General features: G+C 53.5%; 1 protein-coding gene across 2 annotated transcripts; it reads right to left on the reverse strand.

Moving 5' to 3' along the window:
* Positions 1–255: 255 nt before the first annotated feature.
* Positions 256–20,004, reverse strand: TCF25 (TCF25 ribosome quality control complex subunit). 2 transcript variants are annotated; one of them, XM_075039773.1, is made up of 18 exons: positions 19,814–20,004; positions 18,533–18,700; positions 16,145–16,219; positions 14,069–14,193; positions 12,450–12,515; positions 11,245–11,327; positions 10,537–10,667; positions 7,850–7,949; positions 6,835–6,928; positions 5,703–5,795; positions 4,964–5,069; positions 4,427–4,586; positions 3,309–3,396; positions 2,575–2,733; positions 1,818–1,908; positions 1,403–1,482; positions 739–811; positions 256–503 (listed from the first exon to the last, which is right to left on the reverse strand). In XM_075039773.1, exons 1-18 carry the CDS (start codon positions 19,994–19,996, stop codon positions 342–344), a joined length of 2,037 nt encoding a protein of 678 aa, XP_074895874.1. In that variant the 5' UTR covers positions 19,997–20,004; the 3' UTR covers positions 256–341. The 2 variants fall into 2 exon arrangements, with proteins under 2 accessions (XP_074895874.1, XP_074895875.1); XM_075039774.1 differs by having other exon boundaries at positions 256–519.
* Between the last annotated feature and the right edge of the window lie 866 nt (positions 20,005–20,870).

A 20,870-nucleotide genomic window follows, 5' to 3' on the forward strand; every position in this document is an offset into this window, starting at 1 on the left:
ACAAAAAAAGCCTCCGGCCATTAAACACAAGACCAGGAGAAGAGCAGGCAGGGGAACAAACGGGACAGCAAATGTGCTTGGAGGAGGCCAGAAGGGGACTAAGCTGACTTGGGGCCGAGGGACAGCTGCTGTAGATTAGTCCTGCCTCTTTCAGACAGTCCTCGCCCCCCGCCGAGAGATGCGAAAGGTGCCCACGGTGGCAGCCCCCACCCTCCCCCCCAGACAGAGCCCATCCCCACAGCAAGAGCGGGCACCCGGGGTTTGTGTGACTTTATTGGAGTGCGACACAAGTCGGCGGGGGGGTGATTACAGAGGGTTGGGGGGAGATGCACACTCTCGACTCAGTCCCAGTCCCCGTCGCCTTCAGGATTGTCGTCTCGGGGGGGTTCCTGAAACTGGATGTTCGCCAGCATGTCCCGCATGGCTGCCATGAGCCTGTTCACCCCCTGGTTAAGGTCCTGCCCTGCTCCAGCCTCTTCATCCCCGTCGTGCCTGATGTCCCCCTGCAAGAGAGGAGAGCTGGAGGGGCCAGGCAGGGAGCTGCCTGCCTGTCTGCAGCAGACAGGGAGAGAGACAATGCCGCTTGCCAAAAAGCATCAGGCTGCTCTGCAACCTGACGTTTACACACTGCATATGCCAAGAGCCACTCCCTTTGCAGAAACACTGTGCAGTGGGAACTTCGGCGTACCGACAGCAAAAGTGCACTCTGATCTGCCCACAGCAGCTGACTGCACGTACCTGCAAGTTAAAATTTGGCAACAGCGATCGGAAGAAGAGAGATAAAGTGCTTTCATTGGATGGATGATTCGTTCTGAAAGACAGAAGTCAGACCATGGTTAAGGGGGCAACTTGGTACTCGACCTCTCGCTGGGGCTGAGGCAGCGCAGAGATGCTGGAGAGAACATGGGCCCTCCTGAGCCAGCCCTGAAGCAGGGTACTGGGGGGTTCTTGGGGATTTCTCACACCAGGCAGCCAGCAGCTGGCCACCCTCTGGGCAAAGCAGCCATTAGAAGCACTACCAGGTTTGCTCTGAGCTGGGTCAGTGCATAAGAAACGTATGGGCGTCACCTCAACGGTCTGTGTGCACCACGGCTGGCTGCGCTTAAACCTGTCTTTACCCCAAACCACCTCAGTTAAGAAACAGCCAAAGTTTTTCAGTGGCCTTTGCCTTAATGGCTGTGAACAGCTGCCGTCTCCGACGGTGACCACCAAGGAAAAGCGGCAGGACCAGTCCTGCCTGTACATTCTGCCTGTCGGCGAGCACCGCAAGCCAGGCTTCTCTTCCTCCAAGATGGAGGAGGACATCAGCTCCGAGTACCCACAGGCACCCAGGCCCGGGGGTGAGGGCGTGCTGGGAACATGCTGGCTGTGCCAGCGCAGAAACGAGGGGTGGCGAAGGTACCTTTCTGGTCTGGTGTAGGAAACGATGGAGTCCAAAGGAGGCAAGGGGTCAAACCCCATCACAGGCTGCGAGGTCACCTCCTGCGGGGGGGGAAGAAGAAAGAAGGGGTGAAGGCTGCGTCACCAGCAGCAGCAAACACCGAGGCAGAGAGATGGTCGGACCAGCTGGACGGCCCTTTGTCTTGGGGAGCGCAGCAGAGCCGGGCACCAGCTGCAGCCTGGCCTGCCCACACACGCACCCCCGTGTGTCGCCCCAGGAAGCCATGCATACAGAGAGGACACTTTGAGGTCAGCTGGATGCTTCTTGCTGGTGGCTGGGGTTTAAGGCGTGCCCAGCGTCCGCACGCACGGCATGGATGCAAATCCCATCACACCGCACGCAGCGGCACCGCCTGTGCCCCACCAGGGCCCCTCACCAGAGGCAGAGCTGCCGTGGCCTCCTTCATCTCCGAGAGGATGATGTGCCGGTAGATATTCCTGGGTGCGCTCTGGTACCGCATCTTCCTCCTAAAGCAGGGAGGGGGACAGAGGATTGCACCGAGCACACCTCAGCATAGCCAGCTTTCCATTTCTGCTTCTCTAGGTGCATCGTCAGCTTCATCCCTGGCTCTGGGGGGGATGCGCCGTATTGGACGGAGCTGGCCTATAGCAAAGCCAAAGTCACTTGGCAGCTGCTGACCTCCGGAGGAAAGAGCAGAACAGCTCAGGGACACTGTACTTAATGCCCCTCTCTTCTGCTTCTCAGAGCTGGAAAGTGTTTCTAAGCAGTAACCTGCCCTGTGCAATAAATCCCCGAGCTGTGCAGCCATCCGTGCCCTTCCCAACCAGCAGCAACCCCTCTGCCCTCTCCGGGCGATTTCCAAGGCACAGGCAATGGCCGAGGATGGGGGAAGCCGGCGCAGCACACACTCCCCAGTGAGCAAAAGCCGCAGCTCTTCATTCACGTTTGTGCAAAGCAGGGAAAAGCCTCTGCCTTCCTGGCCCCACAGTGTAACCCCTGGCATCAGCAGCCACCATCAGATCAGCAGATGTGGGGTTCTGAGCAAGCCCCAGCACCGCTGCAGCCCAGGACAGAGCTCCTCTTGTCTGCAGAGCCCTTCGGTCCACTCTGTCCCTGTGTTTCAGCACCCATGCCTGGTACAAGAGCCGCTCACCTCCACCGGCCGCACTCACTTGTGCTCAGACTCCTCCACCAGCGGGTCCCGGGCATCCACCATGCGCAACACCTCGTGGACGTTGGTCTCCAGCCACGCCATGACAGCTGGGTCCTTCCACAGGGAGTGAGTCCTTCCCACGTAAAGGGACGTCAGCTGGTTCAAGGCGGGAGGCTGGCTACGGGAGACACTTGTTATTCAGGGCACTCTCCTCCTTCCCGCCTGCAGGTCCCTGTGCGGGCTGGCAAGGGCTCGTCTCTGCACTGTGCTTCAGCGTGAGAACACAAAGAGAGGAATCGCAGGCTCCCTGCTTTGCTATTTCCATCTACCTTCACCAGTTTTTCTGCCTCCATCTATTTTTGGGATAAGCATAACCATGAGATGAAAGTTAATGCTGCCTTGACCCGAGGGGGAGACCACTCGCGTGTTTAGGAGGACCACGTGTCAGGGAAATCCAGACTGGTAGGAGACAGCCTGCCCTGAGAGCATGCACACATTGCTCTCTCATACTACATGTACCAACAAGCTTCGGTATGAACTTCTGACCCATCCACATTAAGGTGAGGCGGGTCCACTAGCATTATCTGGTGGCCATTATGGAAATCCATTATCAAAGCATCTAGCAGCCTACTCAGGAAAACCAAATACTCTCCTCTGCAGCTTTGTAACTCCATTAGCTGCCTGAGCAAGCAAAGGCCCCATTACCGGCAGAATCAATTCCTTCTCTTTACTGAGAACATCTCCAGGGCTTACCTTATCTGAGCATTCAGCCCAAAAAAGGAATGGGACGCGACCCTGGCATCGGGCTGCACACTGCAGTGATCCAACAACGGCATAAGAACTGCAGGAGAAAGTCAGACAGTTTGCTTTCAACAGCCTGGTGAGGAGCACCACCGGCCACCACTGCCAGGGCTGCAGAGATAGCCTCATTCTGGGGGGCCAGCACCCCACCAGCGTGCTGAACGACCACCCACACAAGGAGGGTGCGAGGATGCTGCTGGGGGTTATGCTGTGTTTTGATCTCTGTGTGGATGACAGAAACAGGTCCAGAGTAAGCAAAAACCAAACTTTTTTATCCCCCCAGTGAAATAAGGTGCAATTTTCTACACTTAATGCAGCTGGCCTTTGAACTTGAACAAGGGTTTTATTTCAGTCACTGTGACAAGCAGCAAAAAAGATGGTTTTAGCCAACACAAACTAAACCTCTGTTCAAGAGCTGGTTATTCCTGCCTATAAAGTCACACCCTGCTCTGGGCCCAGAGGGGCTATATATCTCCTTTCATGGACAGCAGCACCAACTGGATGAAAGCAAGGGTGATGGGTGCCCATAGAGAGCCCATCTAAAGCAGAGCAGTGCCTCAGAGGGCAAGCCAAGAGAGACTTGCTGTCTCTGGTCTGGGCAACCCTGGGGTGAAATGTTTTCCTGCTCCAAGACTCTGGCTCTCATTCTCTCCCAGCTTGCATGCCTGTGACCATCTCTAATGAAGGGGCATCAGCTGCTCCAAGGAGGGTGTGCAGCAGGGAGAACAGTCGCTGTTCTCTTCCTAACACGGCTCACGGCTGCGGGGGCCCTACCCGGCTCCACTGTTCTTTCGCTGGCCCTGCCACGGCTGGGGGTAGGATGGCTGAATCCCACCGCTGCCATACCAGACACAGGTAGAGCCGTGTACCTGCCACTGCCGGTCTGCCCGAGCTCCGTCACCCTCTGAGTCAGGGCTCCCATCTCCCACAGGCAGAGGTGAACGCCATTTGCAACCCACAGGCAAACTGCTGCCTCTGCATTTGATTCCCTGGGATCCAGCCTTCACTCTCACAGATGAAAACAGTGACAAAGCCTGCGGGGACGGACTTACCGGTGGGGAGAGACTTACCGCTTGGGAACATGATCAATGCAAGCTGGATGAGCCGGGCGGCTCTCTCCCGGGCTTGGCTTAGCTCCAGCTCTGAACACTCCTCCTGCTGGCTCAGGAAGAAATAGGCCAGCGGCACCGAGAAGGCAAAATTGGGCAGCTGGGACAAATTCCGGTGACTCTGCAGGATCAGAGAGAGTTACCGAGAAATGATGCTATGCAGAACGATCTCGATGTCGCTGGGCTGCACACAGGGTGGGGTTTCTTGCTTGCAGGATTAAGTTACTTTCCAGCCGCTGGCTTGATGCTCCCACAACTGAGTAAGCAATTTTGAGTTCGTACAATTGTTTGCAGGGTACCAGGATTACAAGAACAAACACCCCAGCCTTTACGGGTCATTCTGATGCTGTTGGGATGCCAGCCTGGCTGTGAGACAGCCCTCAAAGGGCTAAACTGTTTATGAAAACCTCAGGCTCTGTGGCACAGCGTGCCAGCCCCAGGAACCAGCTCTCCCCTCTCTGCCCCTTCTCTGGCCAGGGCTGTCTGTTGCCAACTCACCTCCCACTCCTGGAACATGCGGGTCAGGAAGGTGTATTCTCTAGCTCGGAGGGACAGAAAATCAATCAGCAGCAGCACGCACAGCGGGTCATTCTCTGGATCAAGGCTTCAGAGGGAGGCGAGCACAAGGGGAGGAAACAAAATCAGTGTCACAAAAGCTGAAGTAGCTGTCCTCATTTCTAAGTCAAACAAGACTTTCCCACTAGCATCCAGAGCGCTTCCGTGACTCAGCAAGTGGAGATAACGGGAACACGATCATTCCTGCATGGCCGGAGTGATGGTGCAACACCCTGCCTGGTTTGCGTCCCTGCAGAGGGGTGATGGCCCCCGTCACCACCCAGGAGAAGGATCAACGGCCACAAACCGAGCAGGCTGAAGCCACCGCTATACATCTGCTCCGCAGACTCTGGGCTCTGTGGACCAGCCAGGCCCACAGCTCAGCAGTCCAGAGCAAGGGCCACCCTGGTCCCATCAGTTTAAGCCACCTCCTCCTCAACAATCACCTCGCTCCAAAGCAGCACCACAGGTAAGAGCCTGTGCCCAAAACTAACCTGTGACACCGCATCTGTAAGGAGTGGAAACAAGCCCTCACTGAGCCTGAGAGAAGTAGTACACCTCTGGGGTTTTTGGCCCGCACCGGTTAGGTTCGGCACATTGTTAGAAGCGTGTTCCCCCAAGCCTGAGATGCCCTGCCCCATCCTGCAGGGAACGGGGTGCAGCCCTTGGCAGGGGCACCTACCTCAGAATCAGCTTGCAGAACTCCAGGGCTGTCCGGGGACAGCCTCTCTTCTCCAGGAACATCAGGTGCTTGAAGAGAGCCAGGAAGAAAGCCCTGTGTGGGGAACAGCAACAGGGTTTAGAGGCCAGATTTGGAGAGAAGCACCTCGTGCCACTCAAGAACAGCCCCAGCTCCTTGCCCCCCAAGCATCAGTGCCGCTATGCAGCCAGCGGGGTCCAGGGAACCTAGCCTGCTGCAGTACAGGGTACCAGACACCCCACGTTCCCATCTCTTATTTTTTTTTAATCTCTTTGTGCAAGTATAAGGACAGCAAACCCACGGCCTGCTCTGCAGACTGGGGCCGACCACTCAGGACAAGAGAAACAAGTAAATCCCCAAGTCTGCATCCTCCCTTGTCCCAGCCCACCCAGCCACGTAGAGACGGGGATGCAGCGCGTGCACGACACATACGGGGGGAGGACTGATGCCCAGACTGGTGTTACAGATCACAGCATTCAGGTCACAGATAGTAAGAAGCCCGTCAGTGAGCAGGTACTGGAAATCTGAGCAACCTCCAGGTACAGCAGTTTGGGAGGGATGACTTGGGTCAGCTGACTGGAAAATTCCCAGAATAAAGTCACCTTTCCCCACAGCTGCAGAGCTGTCACTATGTAAAGAGCCGGGCCGGGAGCAGCACGAGTGCTGGGGATGAAGGCCAGGCAAGCAGCACACAAGCGACCAAGCACATCCATAAACACACAGCGAGTGTTTTTGTGATAAAAATAAGTACCATTTTGGGCTAACGGGTACTAATTGCAGGAGAAGGATATGACAGGGAGGAAGAGTTAACGCTCCAATAAGGAATCCCTCGGGAAAGAGGATGCTTTGCAAAGAAACCTCAGTGCAAGAGCTGCTGGTACACCAGCACCCATCTCAGGAGCCCTGCTGCTACTTTGCTGAGGGGCACTGACACTGACTGCCAAGCAGCAGACCTTGTTCTGACAGAAAGGGACATTCAAGGTCCCCCTGCCACCACTCGCCAGCACAGATGACGCAGCAGACATTGTGAATCTGGGTCTCTGTGGCCAAAGTAGGCCAGGGCACGCTGCAACAGCTCTCTGGCAGACACGGGGCAGGCAGGCGTGCCGCCTACCTGTTCTCCGGCCGCCGGTAGTCCAGCCTGCAGGTCCCGCTGGTGAGACTGAAGACGGGGTGGAAGGCGCACTCCAGGCTGTACAGCGCCCGCTCTGCAGACAGCAAGGACAGTGTCAAGACAAGCCACCACCCCAGCACGCCACACAGCTCAGATTTAGCCCAGAAGACACTGATAATTGAGAGCTCTGGCACCCATGAAATAAGCTTGTTCACACTCTAGCCATACACAAAACTACTTCAGAGTACGTGATACCCAGGCAAACAAGCTGTGTTCCCGTCTGCAGGCATTAGATCATGCTCTGGTTGTGAAAAGCAACTCTTCTGGAGGTCTGTGATTGAGGCTGGTACAGATGCCTCTGCCACAACTGTCTTTACGTAGGGAAGCCAAAGATCCTGTCCTCACTTTGCCTCTGGCCCCTTCTATCATGCTGGAGAACACACGTCCCAGTTACAAAACATCACATCTGACACCCGAGACTGTAGCACAGCAGTCCGAGGGGCAGCCATCCTCCAGGATGCCTCCTGCCCCCCACACAGCCTGGGGTGTCCTGAGGATCAGAGCCCAACATGCTGAGCTGCAAGGTGCTGATCGGAGGAAGGCAAGGCAGGCTGGCCCGGAGGGTTAGGCGGGCTCCCCGCAGAGTGGGTACGCTTCCTGGAGCAGCCCCTCACACTGTTGTATCTCATAGCTACTAAATCAGACCCTCCTCCTGCAAGGGATGTCCTACATGTGGGACCCCGCCACAACCAGACAATCCTTCCTTTCATTTTGAAGGTGAACGCTGATGTGCTTTGCCCCAGACAAACAAGTCCGGCTCTAAAAGCCTCCAGCAAAAGTTGCTGGTCTGCAGGATCACATAAGGCCGAGCACTCATGGCCCCAGAGTCACAGACGGGGAGCCAAACCAACCCTTCTGGTTTGCTGCTTCTCTGTTGAAACGAAACCAAAACTGAACCAAAAGCCTTTGATTACTAATTCACGCCAGGACATCTGCTTCTCACCTCAGCTCTTACCTATGAGATCACGGGCCATCTCCTGATCCTCCTGCATCCGGCACACATCGCTGAGCTGCAGAAGGGAGTCCACGTGGTACGGGTTCATCTGAAGCAGCAGCTACAGAAGAGCATGAGCTTGATTACACGATGGCACAAATCACTGGTTTCTCACGCACTCTGCCTAGGAGGCAAGCTCTGTAAGCGTGGCAGGGAGGCAAACGTCCTGACACCGTGTGTAAGAGAAAGGAGCTGTTCTTGCCCCTGGGCCTGAAGGTGAAGAAATCCCGTCCCACACCATCAGAGAGCCAATGCTCAGACTGTAGTGCGAGGCTAGGGACGCACCTTACCTGAAAGGCTAAAACTATGGATTAAAAGAACCTAAGAACAGTCACGCTGGGTCAGAGTAGGGGTCCATCTCACATCGTCTCTAAAAGCAGATGCCTGGGAAAGAGGGCACAAAGCTGGGCACATGTGACTACTCCAGCACACTCTAAGCTGCCAAACTTTAGGGGTTCAGGGACCCCCACTGTCAAAGATGCCATTGGTATTAATGGTGTCTCCTCTCATGAATTTGTTCGCTTACTGACCCAGGTACCATTCCAGCATCCCAGCTCTGCGATACAGAAAGCCATCGCTTGACCACACAATGCAAAAAACTTCCTTTAATCCCAGCCTGCCAGCTCCATCCCTGTGTTGGAAGGGACAGCAGAGACATCTCTCCCCACCCCATACAGGATCCGAGCCCTCGACTGCAGCTTCCCTCAGGCAGCTCCCTCCCAGCGCCATCCCAGTCGACCCAGCTTTTCCAGCGCTGAGGCCATGCCAGCCCTTTGATCATCTTTGCTGTCCTCCTCTGAATCTCTCCAAGCTCCACCATATCCTTTTGAAGGTGAGGGCCCAGAACTGCATGCAATATTCCAGATGCAGGCAGCAGGCATAATTACATTTTTGTTTTATTCTTTACCCCTAAAGAATTCTGAGCATTTGATCAGGCTTTTGCTTCCTCCGAGTACTGAGAGGACATTTTGACACATCTATTACAATTCCAGGATCCAGCTCCTGAATGGTAATGGATTAAAACCATCTTTTTCCAGACTTCAGAAGTTTAACCACATCTGAAAAACCTCTGCATTCACCAGTTACGTTATAAACGGGCTACTTTTTCCAAGTACCTAAAACTCAGTTTCAATATGAAAATACTGAAGCTATTTCAAATCTCCTCATGGTTTAGTTTTGGGATTTTTTTTTTTTTTTCCCCAAAAAACCTGAAAAATACAGCTTCAAAAGCACCAGAAGTTGCACATCTGCAGGATGGTGGCCAGCGTGACCACCTGCAGCACAAAGCCTTTATGCTCTACGCTGTCCCAGCCCAGGACCTTTGCATCTGTGCCACTTGCCTGACGTTCTACCCCTTCCTTGCTTGCTCTTAAGTTCCTTTCTAGTCCTCCTTTTCAGAAAGGATGGAGCACCTAGGGTCATTGTGATGGGAAAAAGTGCTCTTCATGCACTTTACAACTTCACCTGCAAGACCTTTTTAAGCCACTAGCAAGAGTGGAAAAAACATTCACTGAGCAGGACAGCCCCCCCCGCCCCTAATGTTTTTCATGCTGAAACCACAGCAGCAAAGCAGATCTGGGCTCCAGCTACGTTGAGACTGTGGTTATCACAGATAAACTGCTTCAGGGTTTGAAGTACTTCTGGTATCAGCAAACCCATCTGTTAGATTTTACCCTTAATAGAAAAGTGGAAGACTAAACCTGTAGGAATATCTTCAAATGTAGCCAGACCCACTTAACAGAGACAGAGCATAAAGACTAAAAAGTACCAGGGAAAACCTGTCCTGCTCTGCACAGCGGTGTGAGACCATGTTTGAGCTGTCCTTAGGACGCTGGCTCTCAGGTTGATCACTGCTGCATAGGAATTACCTTGCATCATCTAATGTGAATCCCTCAGTCCAGTCAGCAGGCAGAATTGATGAGCTGGAGAGAGCAGTGGCCATGAGAGAGGGTGGGAAAGCAGAAGGAAGTAAACTTCATTTAGTACACAATGGCCTCTTTAAGAAACTTCTCCAGGGCGTGTCTCTGAGCTCATGTGGCCAGGGTTTTCAGAGTAAAAATACCTCATTTATGGTTCAATTTTACTGTTGCTTATCACTACAAACTATAAATGTTACCATACAGTTTAATGAGCTTGGACATACATGAAGAACTTTCAACACAAAGACTGTTTTGCTGAAATACCAAGAAAAGACACATTTTTCATCCATGCAAGAGTTTATAAATACAACAGCTGTTAGTTTAGATTCCCATTCAAAGATCACTTTATACAATATTTCTCCCTTCCCAGCTGAAGAGCTGAGACAAGGGAGCTTTATCCCTACGCTTTCAGCCAAACGGTCAGCTCCTGCAGGCTCTTCTTCCAGATGGCTACCTGGCAAGCTCTCGGGCAGAGCCACCAAGGCTTGGCCACCAGCCACTGGACCTCATTTGCACCAGGGTGGTCACTTATCTTATCCATAATGTGAAAGCAGAGCTCAGAAAGCAACGCTGCCTTGCCCAACACAGAGGGGACACAGGGCTCTACTGCTCAAAATGAGACTGGCAAAAAAAGAGCACTGGGATGCATCAGCCCACCTCCCCTGCCAGGGAAAGGGGCTGCAGGAATGCAGAAGGCAACAGCATGGGCAACCCAATTTCACAACATACCACAATGTTGTTGGGGTCCATGGACTCTACAGCATCCAGGAACTTGAACTGCACTTGCTGGTACTCGCGATGGTGCTCGAAGGTGAAGTACTGCACTCCCCTCCTGGTGTCCACCAGCTGCATCGTAATACCTAGAAGGTGCATGGGAGATGTGGGTTCCACTGCTGCCAGCCTGCGAGCACAGCAGTAAGAGAAGCTCTTCTGCTTTCTTATCACACAGAAAGCTCATTCACATCACTGGGTCCAAAGCCAGACATGTTTTCAGAAACAACCAGAGAATTTCACTCCTTTCCCTTGTCTCATGAGTCAAAGTCCAAAACCCACCCAAGAAGCCCAGGCAGCTTTCTCTCCCCACAGATATTTTTCATTATCCAGCAATACTGCTGTTAAGAAGGGAAGTACTCATCACCTGCTACCTCCAGTAGGGGGACAAACAAACCCTCAAATGCTAAGATACGATATGACAGAGTTCTCCCTGTTGAGAAAGGAGGTACTTCCATCAGCTGACGAGCAGTTCCCTTTCTCCATCAGCCAGTGCAAAGCCTGTGCCTGGCAGCTGATGAGAGCAGCTCCAGTTTCTCTGCACTGAGGCTCTAGGAAAGCCAGGCTGGCAGGAGCAGCTGTCCATGCCAATACGGGCACAGGACCGACGTGCCCCATCAGCTAGCGGCAGCACGGTGCTTCGGGAGGTGGCACCAAAAGCCTCACCTGTTTTGCTGTAGCGCGGCCAGGTGTTCTTGGGAGCCGTCAGCCACATGCTGCGGACATACTGGCGCTGCCTTTGCCTTGGCCTAGGGACATAAACACAACAGGTCACGATTTCTCTGTACTAACAGAATGAGGAGGGCTGAAACCAGCCAGAAAAAGGATGATTCAGGGAAAAAGAGACCAAACTTCTCCCCTAGCTGCACCCCTGCCACATGGAGCTTTTGCCCAGAGCTTTAACGTGTTTGCCTTCAAGACACAACATACCTTCGCTCAGGCTCTGCTTTGGGTCAGCCAGTGCCTCCAGCATTTCCACTTCAATAGCTTTGCTCCCCTGTTTTTATTCCTGCCAAGTTCTCAGCTGCCTCTTCGCTTCAAACAGCTTCCCAGGTCCAATTAAGAGAGCCCCATATCCCTCTGACTCATCTCTCTTCCCAGCAGTGCCTTCAAATGTCAACTGATCTAGTTTAAGCCATACTCACAAATGCAACCAATTTATTGGTTCAGGGCAGGAGGAATTCAGCAATCAAGGCTACCCTAAGAAAGTCATGTCTCCTCAGTAAGGGACTGCTGCTTCTTCCTCGAGCACTAAATATTATTCCACGGACTCTCTCAGAGAAGGTTTCTGCTTCCACCATCACTGCTCTGAGCTTATACCATTCTTACGTGTACATTTTTCAACCAGCTCATGAAAGCGAGAACTTTCTAGCTAACACTGACGACAGTGCAATGGATAACTGCATGGAGACCTCACACTCAAGAAGCAGTAGGTTCCCTGGGCCCCTGAAAGCACATGCATGAGACCCCCTGGAAAGCATTCAGGGTCCACTTTGTAAGACATCAGAGACTTTGGAATAGCAACAAGAGACAAATACTGGAGAAAGAAAAAAAAAAATCTAAGAGTCTGTACTCTACAAATTTGAGCGAAAGGACTTTAGAAGGTTGTTTTAACAGTAAATGCGAGGGGAAATTAGCAGAAGAAAAAGCAAATGCTAGCAAAAGCCTGGAGAAGTCTTACTCCCCCCCTCACATGTATCACAAAAAAAAATTCTCCTGTCCCAACAAGTGACTACTACATAAGTAAGACACCCTGAACCCTGGATTCCCTGCCCAGGTGTGGCACTGGGGACTCAGTAAGCCGTACCAAGGGAAGGACAGACACACCGACTCAGACTTTTAAAGGGTTTAATATGAAATTCTGGACTAACCTCAGTTCACCAAGAACAGTGCGAGCCCCAAAGTATCTCTTCAACTCGTTCTCTGGGTTCAAGTTTCTGAGAAGGTTGAAACGAGAAAGAAAAGCTACTGTCAGTTAAACATAGCCAAAAGTCTCACACTAGAGTCCTCTCCATCAACCTCAAGTGCTCTGTACCTCAAACTGTCTCTGGCCAAGCCCCCGAACTGTCACACGCACCACTGATCAGACACAACACACAGAAAAGAGACTAAAAATAGTCAGAACAGGAGGCATCGAAAGCCCTGTTCAATCAGACACAGGCTTCCTTCGTGCTTTGGATCTGCTCCAAAGCCCGTGCTGAGCTGGGGAATACTTCTGCTGCCCTCTCCAGGGCAGGTGGGGCCTTAGTCTGGGATACTCTCAGGACAGCCTCCGCTCAGAAGCACAGGCTCCGGGTACGTGGGCCTGGAAAACACGAGGTAACTGCTGCTGGCAGCCTGCAATTCGGGGCAAGCACCCTAACCACTGCATGGAGGCTGGCAAGGATTAGAATACATTTTTTTAATACAAAGATCTTGTATCAAAGCATGACAATAACTACAGTTTTCTTGATCTAACATTTGGCCCAGAGAAGGGAGGCGTATTTGAGAGGGGTTTCTCTCTGCTGTCCAGTGAGCAGGGCTTGAAGAGAGGGAGTGGGAAGGCTGAGATCCAGCACTGCTAACCCTCACCCGCTCAGAGATTATCCAGCTCTCAAAGGTTTCTTAATAATGTTTACTTGACCAGCGAAGTCACCAAAGTTTAAAACCACCTCTAGGTAAACAAACATTCTGCCTTTACTGCAGTGTCCCTGAACAGGCTACGCTAGCACTGAATGCCCACCAGCCTAGACTCAGTTTTGATGCAGCGTGACTGGAGGTTTCAAAACCGGGACTGGTAAGTTGTCCCAGCTACAAGTTTAAATGTTTTCTCCAAAACCAGAAAGAGCTGCCAGTGTCTGCGCTAGCCCAGGGCTCTGAAATATGCTGGACACAGCAGCCGGCCCATTCCTAACAGGTTTCCCAGTGCAATACAGGCCCAGATGTTATAGATCTCAAGTCTGAGGCAGATTCATTCTCCAGCTCTTGGACACGATTGGCACATAGTCCACTCTGTTGATGGTGACATGTGGGAAAGGTTAGACAAGTCTAACTTGCTTTCCTGGTGAAATTAGCTCCTGGCACTCCACAGCACATGCTGTACTGGGGCCTGCTGCTCACAGCACCCGGTCTGAATGCAGCCAGTCACCTGGCCAGGTGAGTTTGATTCCAAAGCTTTAGGCACCAGGGCTCTCAGCAGTTCTGCAGAGATTCTTCTACAGAGTCACAGAGTATTTTAGGCTGGAAGGCACCTCTGGAGGTTAATCTGGTCCAGATGCCCACACAAACCAGGCTTGACAGCAGACAATACCAGTCACCACTCAAAACTGAACACAGCTCCAAGAGCAATAGTTAGAAACAGGGCTGTACACAACCATTACCACAACCCCTTTCAAGCAAGGTCCTGCATTCATGGCCAGATCACACTGGGAGGCTCCCCAACTCCCTTCCTCAGGGGAACAGATATCTCTGTCATGCCCAAGGCCAAAATCAGGAAGGAAGCAAGCACTACCTGTGCTCTACATAGAGCAGAGGCCTGCTGCCAGCGATTATTCCACTCTGGGTTTGCTGTGATAGCCCATTGGTATCCTCAATCTTCTCCAGCAGGCTGTCAATGTCTTCCAGGTCATTGTCTTCCTTAAGATAGGCACAGGCAAAGACAAGGCAGTTATTAGAGAATGAGTCACCACAGCACACATGTCACCCAGTGGAGATCACATCCAGCTGCCTCTGGGTCTTTCAGCTTGTCTTGACCTGTGTGTGACACTGGTGCCCCTACCACTCTCTTACTGAGGCCTCCTACTCTCCGCTCAGCCCTCTATTCCCTCAGAAATCCCACCCAGAGCCTGCTTTCCCTGCCCAACTGCCTCTGAAAGGGCTAGCTGCTCTTCCCTGCTTGCTCAAGGTATCATAGGGCTGTTGCTCTTCACACCATCGTGAGTCTGAACGTGGCAGCTGAATATATCTAGTGTGGACAAGAGCTGGCAGGCTGTCTGGTCTCTGGTCTGCCCCTTCCTACCCAGCCTTCGCTGTGCTTTGTCTGGTTTATCTATACTGCAATCCCTGTAATATCATAAAATGTTGGGGTGCTGATTTTAATTATAAATATTTAAATAATCAGCCTTTACCATCTACTTTCCATGGAAACACTAAGTTACTGCTGTGACCCTTGTAATAATGCATCACTCACATGACTTTAACCCAGCTCTAATGTATTGCACTCTCACTCTCTCCATCTTCTAACAACCCAAAGAATATATCCAGCAGCGCACACTCAGCAGTTGTATAACACTTTCATCCTGATTTTCCTCTGTTTTTCCCCACAAATAGCAAGTGATGCATCTCTTATGTGGCCATTTCACATCCTCCTCATGATGTACGTGGGTGGAACACAGAATTCCATTCATGACACCCAAACAGCCCTGTGAGCTTGCCTTTTCCAGATAAATATAGCCACTCCACATGGAGTGGTTACATGTAGTTTATAATGTGCTTTGCATTTAAGTGCTTGAACAAAGGTAGTATTATCTCTAGTTAGCAAATCAAACTGCCTCTTTCTGGGTATGAAGTCTCCCTAGAGCCTACAGCTGGCAGTTGTCACCCTATTTCTCATTTTCTCAGACTGGGAGAGGAAACGGGCTCTTTGATCAGGTTCTCTGCCTTAGTAACTCGCTCTGAGCTCACCCAGCTGAATTCCGAGGGAGGCGGCGGCCAGCCGGGCACCTACACCGGAGTCATGGCTCACCCATTCAGCACTTCAGCGTACTGCACCTCAGGATGTTTAGCAAAGGATCTCCCCCAAGTAAACAGTTAAGACTCTTAAATGTTAGCAGAAGATTAGTTCCCACTTAAACTTTATTTCTGTTGAATTTAAAAGACCCATGACTGTAATCCCTTTAGTCTCCTAGCCTCACTCAAGTAGGTAAAGTATATTCAAGCATACACATTTGTCTCTTATAGTTTATCCACAACACACAGAGATACTGGATAAAGTTCTCACCCCAAGCACACCTCCCTAGGGGTAGACAGCTTAGTCAGAGACAATCACCGTCCCCTTGCTCCCTTCACCAATGAGGGGACAGAGCAGGTCCTGCGGGAAGAGCACTTGGCAGTGCGTTTGCCAATAATGCATGAGCAGAAGCTCCCATCAGCATTCAACTATCAGATGTCAAACTACAGAGAAGGTGCACCGCGGAGAAGGGAATGTGAACGATGGTTGGCAGTGAGAGCTCTGTATGGCTCTGCAGAGGCAGGAGAGCTACCTAAGCGGGGCAAGGAAATCAGAGTGAAAATGCAAAATTCCTCGCACTGTACCCCCTCCCATGCGAAGCCTCGAAGCAGAGATGAAAGAAGATGCCGCTGTGAGGATTTCAGCCCTAAGCATCTGCAGCAGAGCTGTGCCAGCCCTGGCTGTTTGAAGGACCACAGTCAAAAGCTGCTATTGCCATTTTGTAATTATAAATGAGTATAATGCAAAAAGGAGCATTTTTGCCTCCAAATCTTTCTGCGACTGCCTCAGAGTTGCTACTTCGTCATGCCCAATGGAGAAATTAGCACAGTCACTAACTCTGAGCAAATGCAGACATACCAGAGTCTCCCCTGCTGAAGCTCTCTTGGTTTTCCTTTTCTTTTTTTTCTTTCGTGGCTTGTTACTCAACACAGGCTGCAAAGAGAAATGGAACAGCTGTCAGAGCACGCCCACAGAGCGCAGGGATGAAAGCTCCATGGGGAGAAAAGCATTTCCCACAGGGCTCAGCATGCCAGGAGGGCCCTTAAATGAAAGCCATATTCATCCTTTCAACTTTGTCAACGAGTGGAAATTAAGCCACAAGGAGAAAATGAAGTAAAGCACCAATGGTTTACAAAAGTAAGGGTTAAACCTCAGCTGACTTTCACATCAATGACCAAGACTACAAAATCAGGCAAGAAACAGTTTAGATAAGCCAGGTGTGGAAGAAACATTTCAGCCCTCCTTCAGTCTCTAGAATAAAATTTATTTCTGTCTTTCTAGTGAGCATGACAGTTTCATCAGTGTCGTGGTTTAACCCCAGCCAGCATCTAAGCACCATGCAGCTGCTCACTCGCTTCCCCCCCCTCCCAGTGGGATGGGGGAGAGAATCGGAAGGAAAAAGGTAAAACTCATGGGTTGAGGTAAGAACAGTTTAATAGAACAGAAAGGAAGAAACTAATAATGATAATAATAACAATAATAAAATGACAATAATAATAATAATAAAAGAATTGGAATATACAAAACAAATGATGCACAATGCAGCTGCTCACCACTCGCTGATCAATGACCAGTTAGTTCCCAAGCAGTGATCTGCTCCCCACCCCCAGCCAACTCCCCCCAGTTTCTATACTGGGCCTGATGTCACCTGGTATGGAATATCCCTTTGGCCCGTTTGGGTCAGCTGTCCTGGCTGTGTCCCCTCCCAACTTCTTGTGCCCCTCCAGCCTTCTTGCTGGCTGGGCATGAGAAGCTGAAAAATCCTTGACTCTGTATAAACACTACTTAGCAAGAGTGAAAACATCAGTGTGTTATCAACATTCTTCTCCTACTGAACCCAAAACATAACACTATACCAGCTGCTAGGAAGAAAATTAACTCCATCCCAGCTGAAAGCAGGACAATCGGTCACTCTGATTTTCACAGAAACCAACACCTGCCCGAAAGCACTACACAACACAGGCTCCTCTCACTGCAGATGCAGCTACTTCAGCTCACAATGCTGTGTGGCATTTCCCAACGGGTCAGACACACTGCTGTACACGCTGGCTCTTCCCCAGGGAGTACAGAGCTAAAAAGCACCTTTCCAGGATCTATGCACATAATACAGCGAATAACAGAATTACCAGAACAATCCCACAGCTCCCGAGCGGATTTCAGAACCAAAGGAACCTGCAGGCCCGATCTGGCTCTATCAAATGGCGGGGAGACATCTGCCGAGGGCTCCCACATTTCTACCTGAGAAGTGCTGAGAGAAGTGGCCAGTGCACCCTGCAGTGTTTACGCAGCAAATTCACTGGGTCAGGGCCTGCTGGAGCCACTGCTCACATAGGGACCGACCGAGCAGAGCTCACACCACACATCCAGAGCGTTCCCAAGCCCCTGGGCTGGCTGAGGGCACCAGCACAGCTGGACCATGCACAGACAGTGGTCTTTGCTCCTCTGGCCATACCACCTGGCACCCAAAACCCACGGGCACACACCCCAAATGCTGAGACCCAATGGGTGAGGCCAGAGGGCCAATCCCCCTTCGCTCCCCCCAATCCTCATCTCCAGTGAGATATGGGCTAGACTTGCAATGTCAGATCGTTAATTAAGTGCCCCTTTCTTTAGGTGCTTCTGCAAGGAGACACTTCTGAGCTGATACAGACTACAGGAGGGATTCTTAACACAAAACAACAAGACGACACTCCAGAGAAGAACAAGTTCGGTGTTTGGTTTCCACTGCTTGGAGTCTTCACAACATCCACACCAAAACAAACACTTCACTGAGCATTTACCCACCAGCCCAGCCCCACGTACAGTGCAGAGCTCAATTAATTGTGCAGGGAAGGGAGCAGAGAAGCAATGTCCCTTTCAGAACCCCAGCGTGCTTTCCTTCTTGCACGCTCTGCCCGACCTCAGCGCTCATGAGGATACAGCACAAGGTCTTCCTCAGGAACCTCCTCGCTGTGGCTGTAAAATCTCCCTGGATCCTAGGCACAAATCCAACCCTCGGCACCACATTGCTTGTTCTCCTCCAGATCTGGAGCCCCAAGCACCTGGATTTAAGCTCCCTGTGTGCAACCCTCTCCTGAGGCTCACATCCTCAGCCTCTGACAAAATCCAGGTGCAAGGGGAAAAAAACCACACTTGTCCATCACCACAAAGCTCCTCAGCGCACACAGAGACAGGGAGATAAGAAACCCTCTCTCTGCACCTCATGTGGTGACCGCCATCATCACTAGATCCCTGCGGTTTAGTTACCGTTTGGTCCGGCTGCTCTGCCTCCTCCCCATCTCCCTGCCCATTGCCTTCAGTCTCTTCAGTTACAGCCCCTTCGTTGTTCCCTCCTGCTGCATCCCGCTCGCTGAGCCGGGCATCCGCTCGCTCCTCCCTGGACAGTGGCTCATCCTCCGACTCCTCAGCAGTGATCTGCGCAAACAGACGGACAAGCTGCAGAAACAGCTGGCGCGGGGCTGCGCGCTGCCCTCTCCCACACCCAGGGGACAGAATTCCCTAGGGATCTGATCTGTTCCACTCCCACCTGCAAATAGAAGAGAAAAATGTTGCAGAAGCAGTGCAGGGCTCAGCCGCCCAACTGGCTTCTCCAGCAGACGGATAGGGATGATCCCTCATTTCAAGCGTGTTGCCCAGCGGGTGCCTGAACAGCCCTGCACCCACTGACTCGCTCCAGGGGAGCACAGGCCCACGACAACACAGCCACTGCACAGCATGGCCAGCAGAAAAAGCACGGCCCTATCTGGACTCTGCTCTTCCTCAGGAAGAGCCTCCAAAACCAGCCTTGCCTACGCTTGCACAGCCAAACCTCAAGGAAGGAGAGGGAACCGCTGGGGCTGGCGAAGGTGGCCAGAAAAGAACGACGAGGCTCTGTCGCCCCAAGGAGCCATCTGTGCCATCAGGGCCTGCCTGACCCCCAACCTCCAGCACCGGGATCTTGAGGGGCCGGGAAGGTGGCAGGAACACTCCTAAAACCAGTTTCACCCACTGTCTGACCATCCTGATACTCAGGCCCAGCTCTGACAACATCCAGACCCAGACCACCCAGGCCCTCCCAGGCCTCCCTCCCAGTTGAGCCCCAGCTGCTGCCCCCTCAAGCCCTCCCTACACCCCCATCCCACCCCAACTCCCTCCCTTTCCTACCCCCCAGCTGAGTCTCCCCCAGGCTTTCCCAGTCACCCACCATCCCAAACGCCTCAGTCCCACCTCAGTTGCTGACCCCAAATCACTCCCTCCTTCCTGCAAACTCTCACCTCAGTCACCCCCACCCTGCCACCGCCCCACGGGTCACCGTCACCCCTCTCGGTCACTGCCCCCTAGCCCCCCCCCACCCCGTTCCCTCCAGTCACCCCCATCTCTCCCTCAGTCACTGCCTCAACTGAGCCCCTCACAGTCACTGCCAGCCCTCAGCCAGTCCCCCCAAGCAATTGCCACCCCAGCTGCCCCCTCCCACAGCCGCTGCCCCCCCGCCCCCGGCACCACCACCCCACAGGCCCCAACCTCTCCCCCACCACTGTCACCCCTCACCAGCTCGAAGCGGTTGCTGACACCGCTGCGGGCCGACCCACGCTGTCCCCTCCCGGCGGCTACTGGTGGCGCCAACCCCTCCGGACCGCGTTCGGGGCCGGGGTCCAGGCCTAGCTCGCCCAGGCCCGGTTCCTCCTGACCCCGCTGTTCCCCCCTCAGCCGCCGCAGGGCCCGCCGCGACATGGAGCCCTGCGACGCACTGCGCCTGCGCCCGCCGCCCCCCCCGCGCCTGCGCCGTCCCGCCCCTCCGCACTGCGCATGCGCCCGTGTGGCCGACACGCCTGCGCAGATCGCTCACACCCCCCCCGTCCCGCTGCCGCACTGCGCCTGCGCGAGTCTCTCCACCCTCCGCGCTCCACGTGGCTCCTCCCCACCGCGCCTGCGCCACGCCCCCTCCCGCCATTGCGCAGGCGCAGTGCGCAGTGGGCGGAACCTGCTTCGCGCCCCGCGCGAAATGTGTCTCGGGGCGGGGGGGGCGTGGGATCGTGCACTTTCCCACGGCTCCTGTGAAGGGTCACGGCGGGGCACAGCCCGGGGACACGGGTGGGAGCCGGGGGGCAGGCTGCGGAGAGCCACGGGGGATAGTCTGGGGTGGGCCTGGGGCTGTGGGTGATGGGGGGGGGCATGGGAACGGGGGTGGGGGCGTTCCCACGGGCCCTGCGTGGGGTCACGGGTGGGGCAGGAAGGGTGGCCAGAGTTGGGGGGGGGAATGCACACGATCAAGTGGGCCATGGTGGAGTGAACGGGATGGTGGGACACCCAGCCCTGACCCCGTGGGGGGGCTGCTCACACCCCCCCAGCACCGTCCGGCCTGGCTCCCCGCCACCCCCCCACTCAGGAACAGCCACACGGCCCCGGGGGCAGCCCAGCAGGTTTATTCACCGGGGTGAGGATGTACAGAGCGGCCGTGCCAGCCCGCGGCGCTGGGCACCCCGGCGTGGCCTGGCACCTGCCCGGCGCAGCCAGGGCTTGGCACAGAAGCGGGGCCGTGGGATTTGGGGGGGGGGGCAAAGGCTGGCGGCTACGGGCACCCCCGCAGCAGGATCCGTCCCCCCCA

This window comes from Buteo buteo, chromosome 11, assembly GCF_964188355.1.
Source record: "Buteo buteo chromosome 11, bButBut1.hap1.1, whole genome shotgun sequence".
Classification (NCBI taxonomy): Eukaryota; Metazoa; Chordata; class Aves; order Accipitriformes; family Accipitridae; genus Buteo; species Buteo buteo.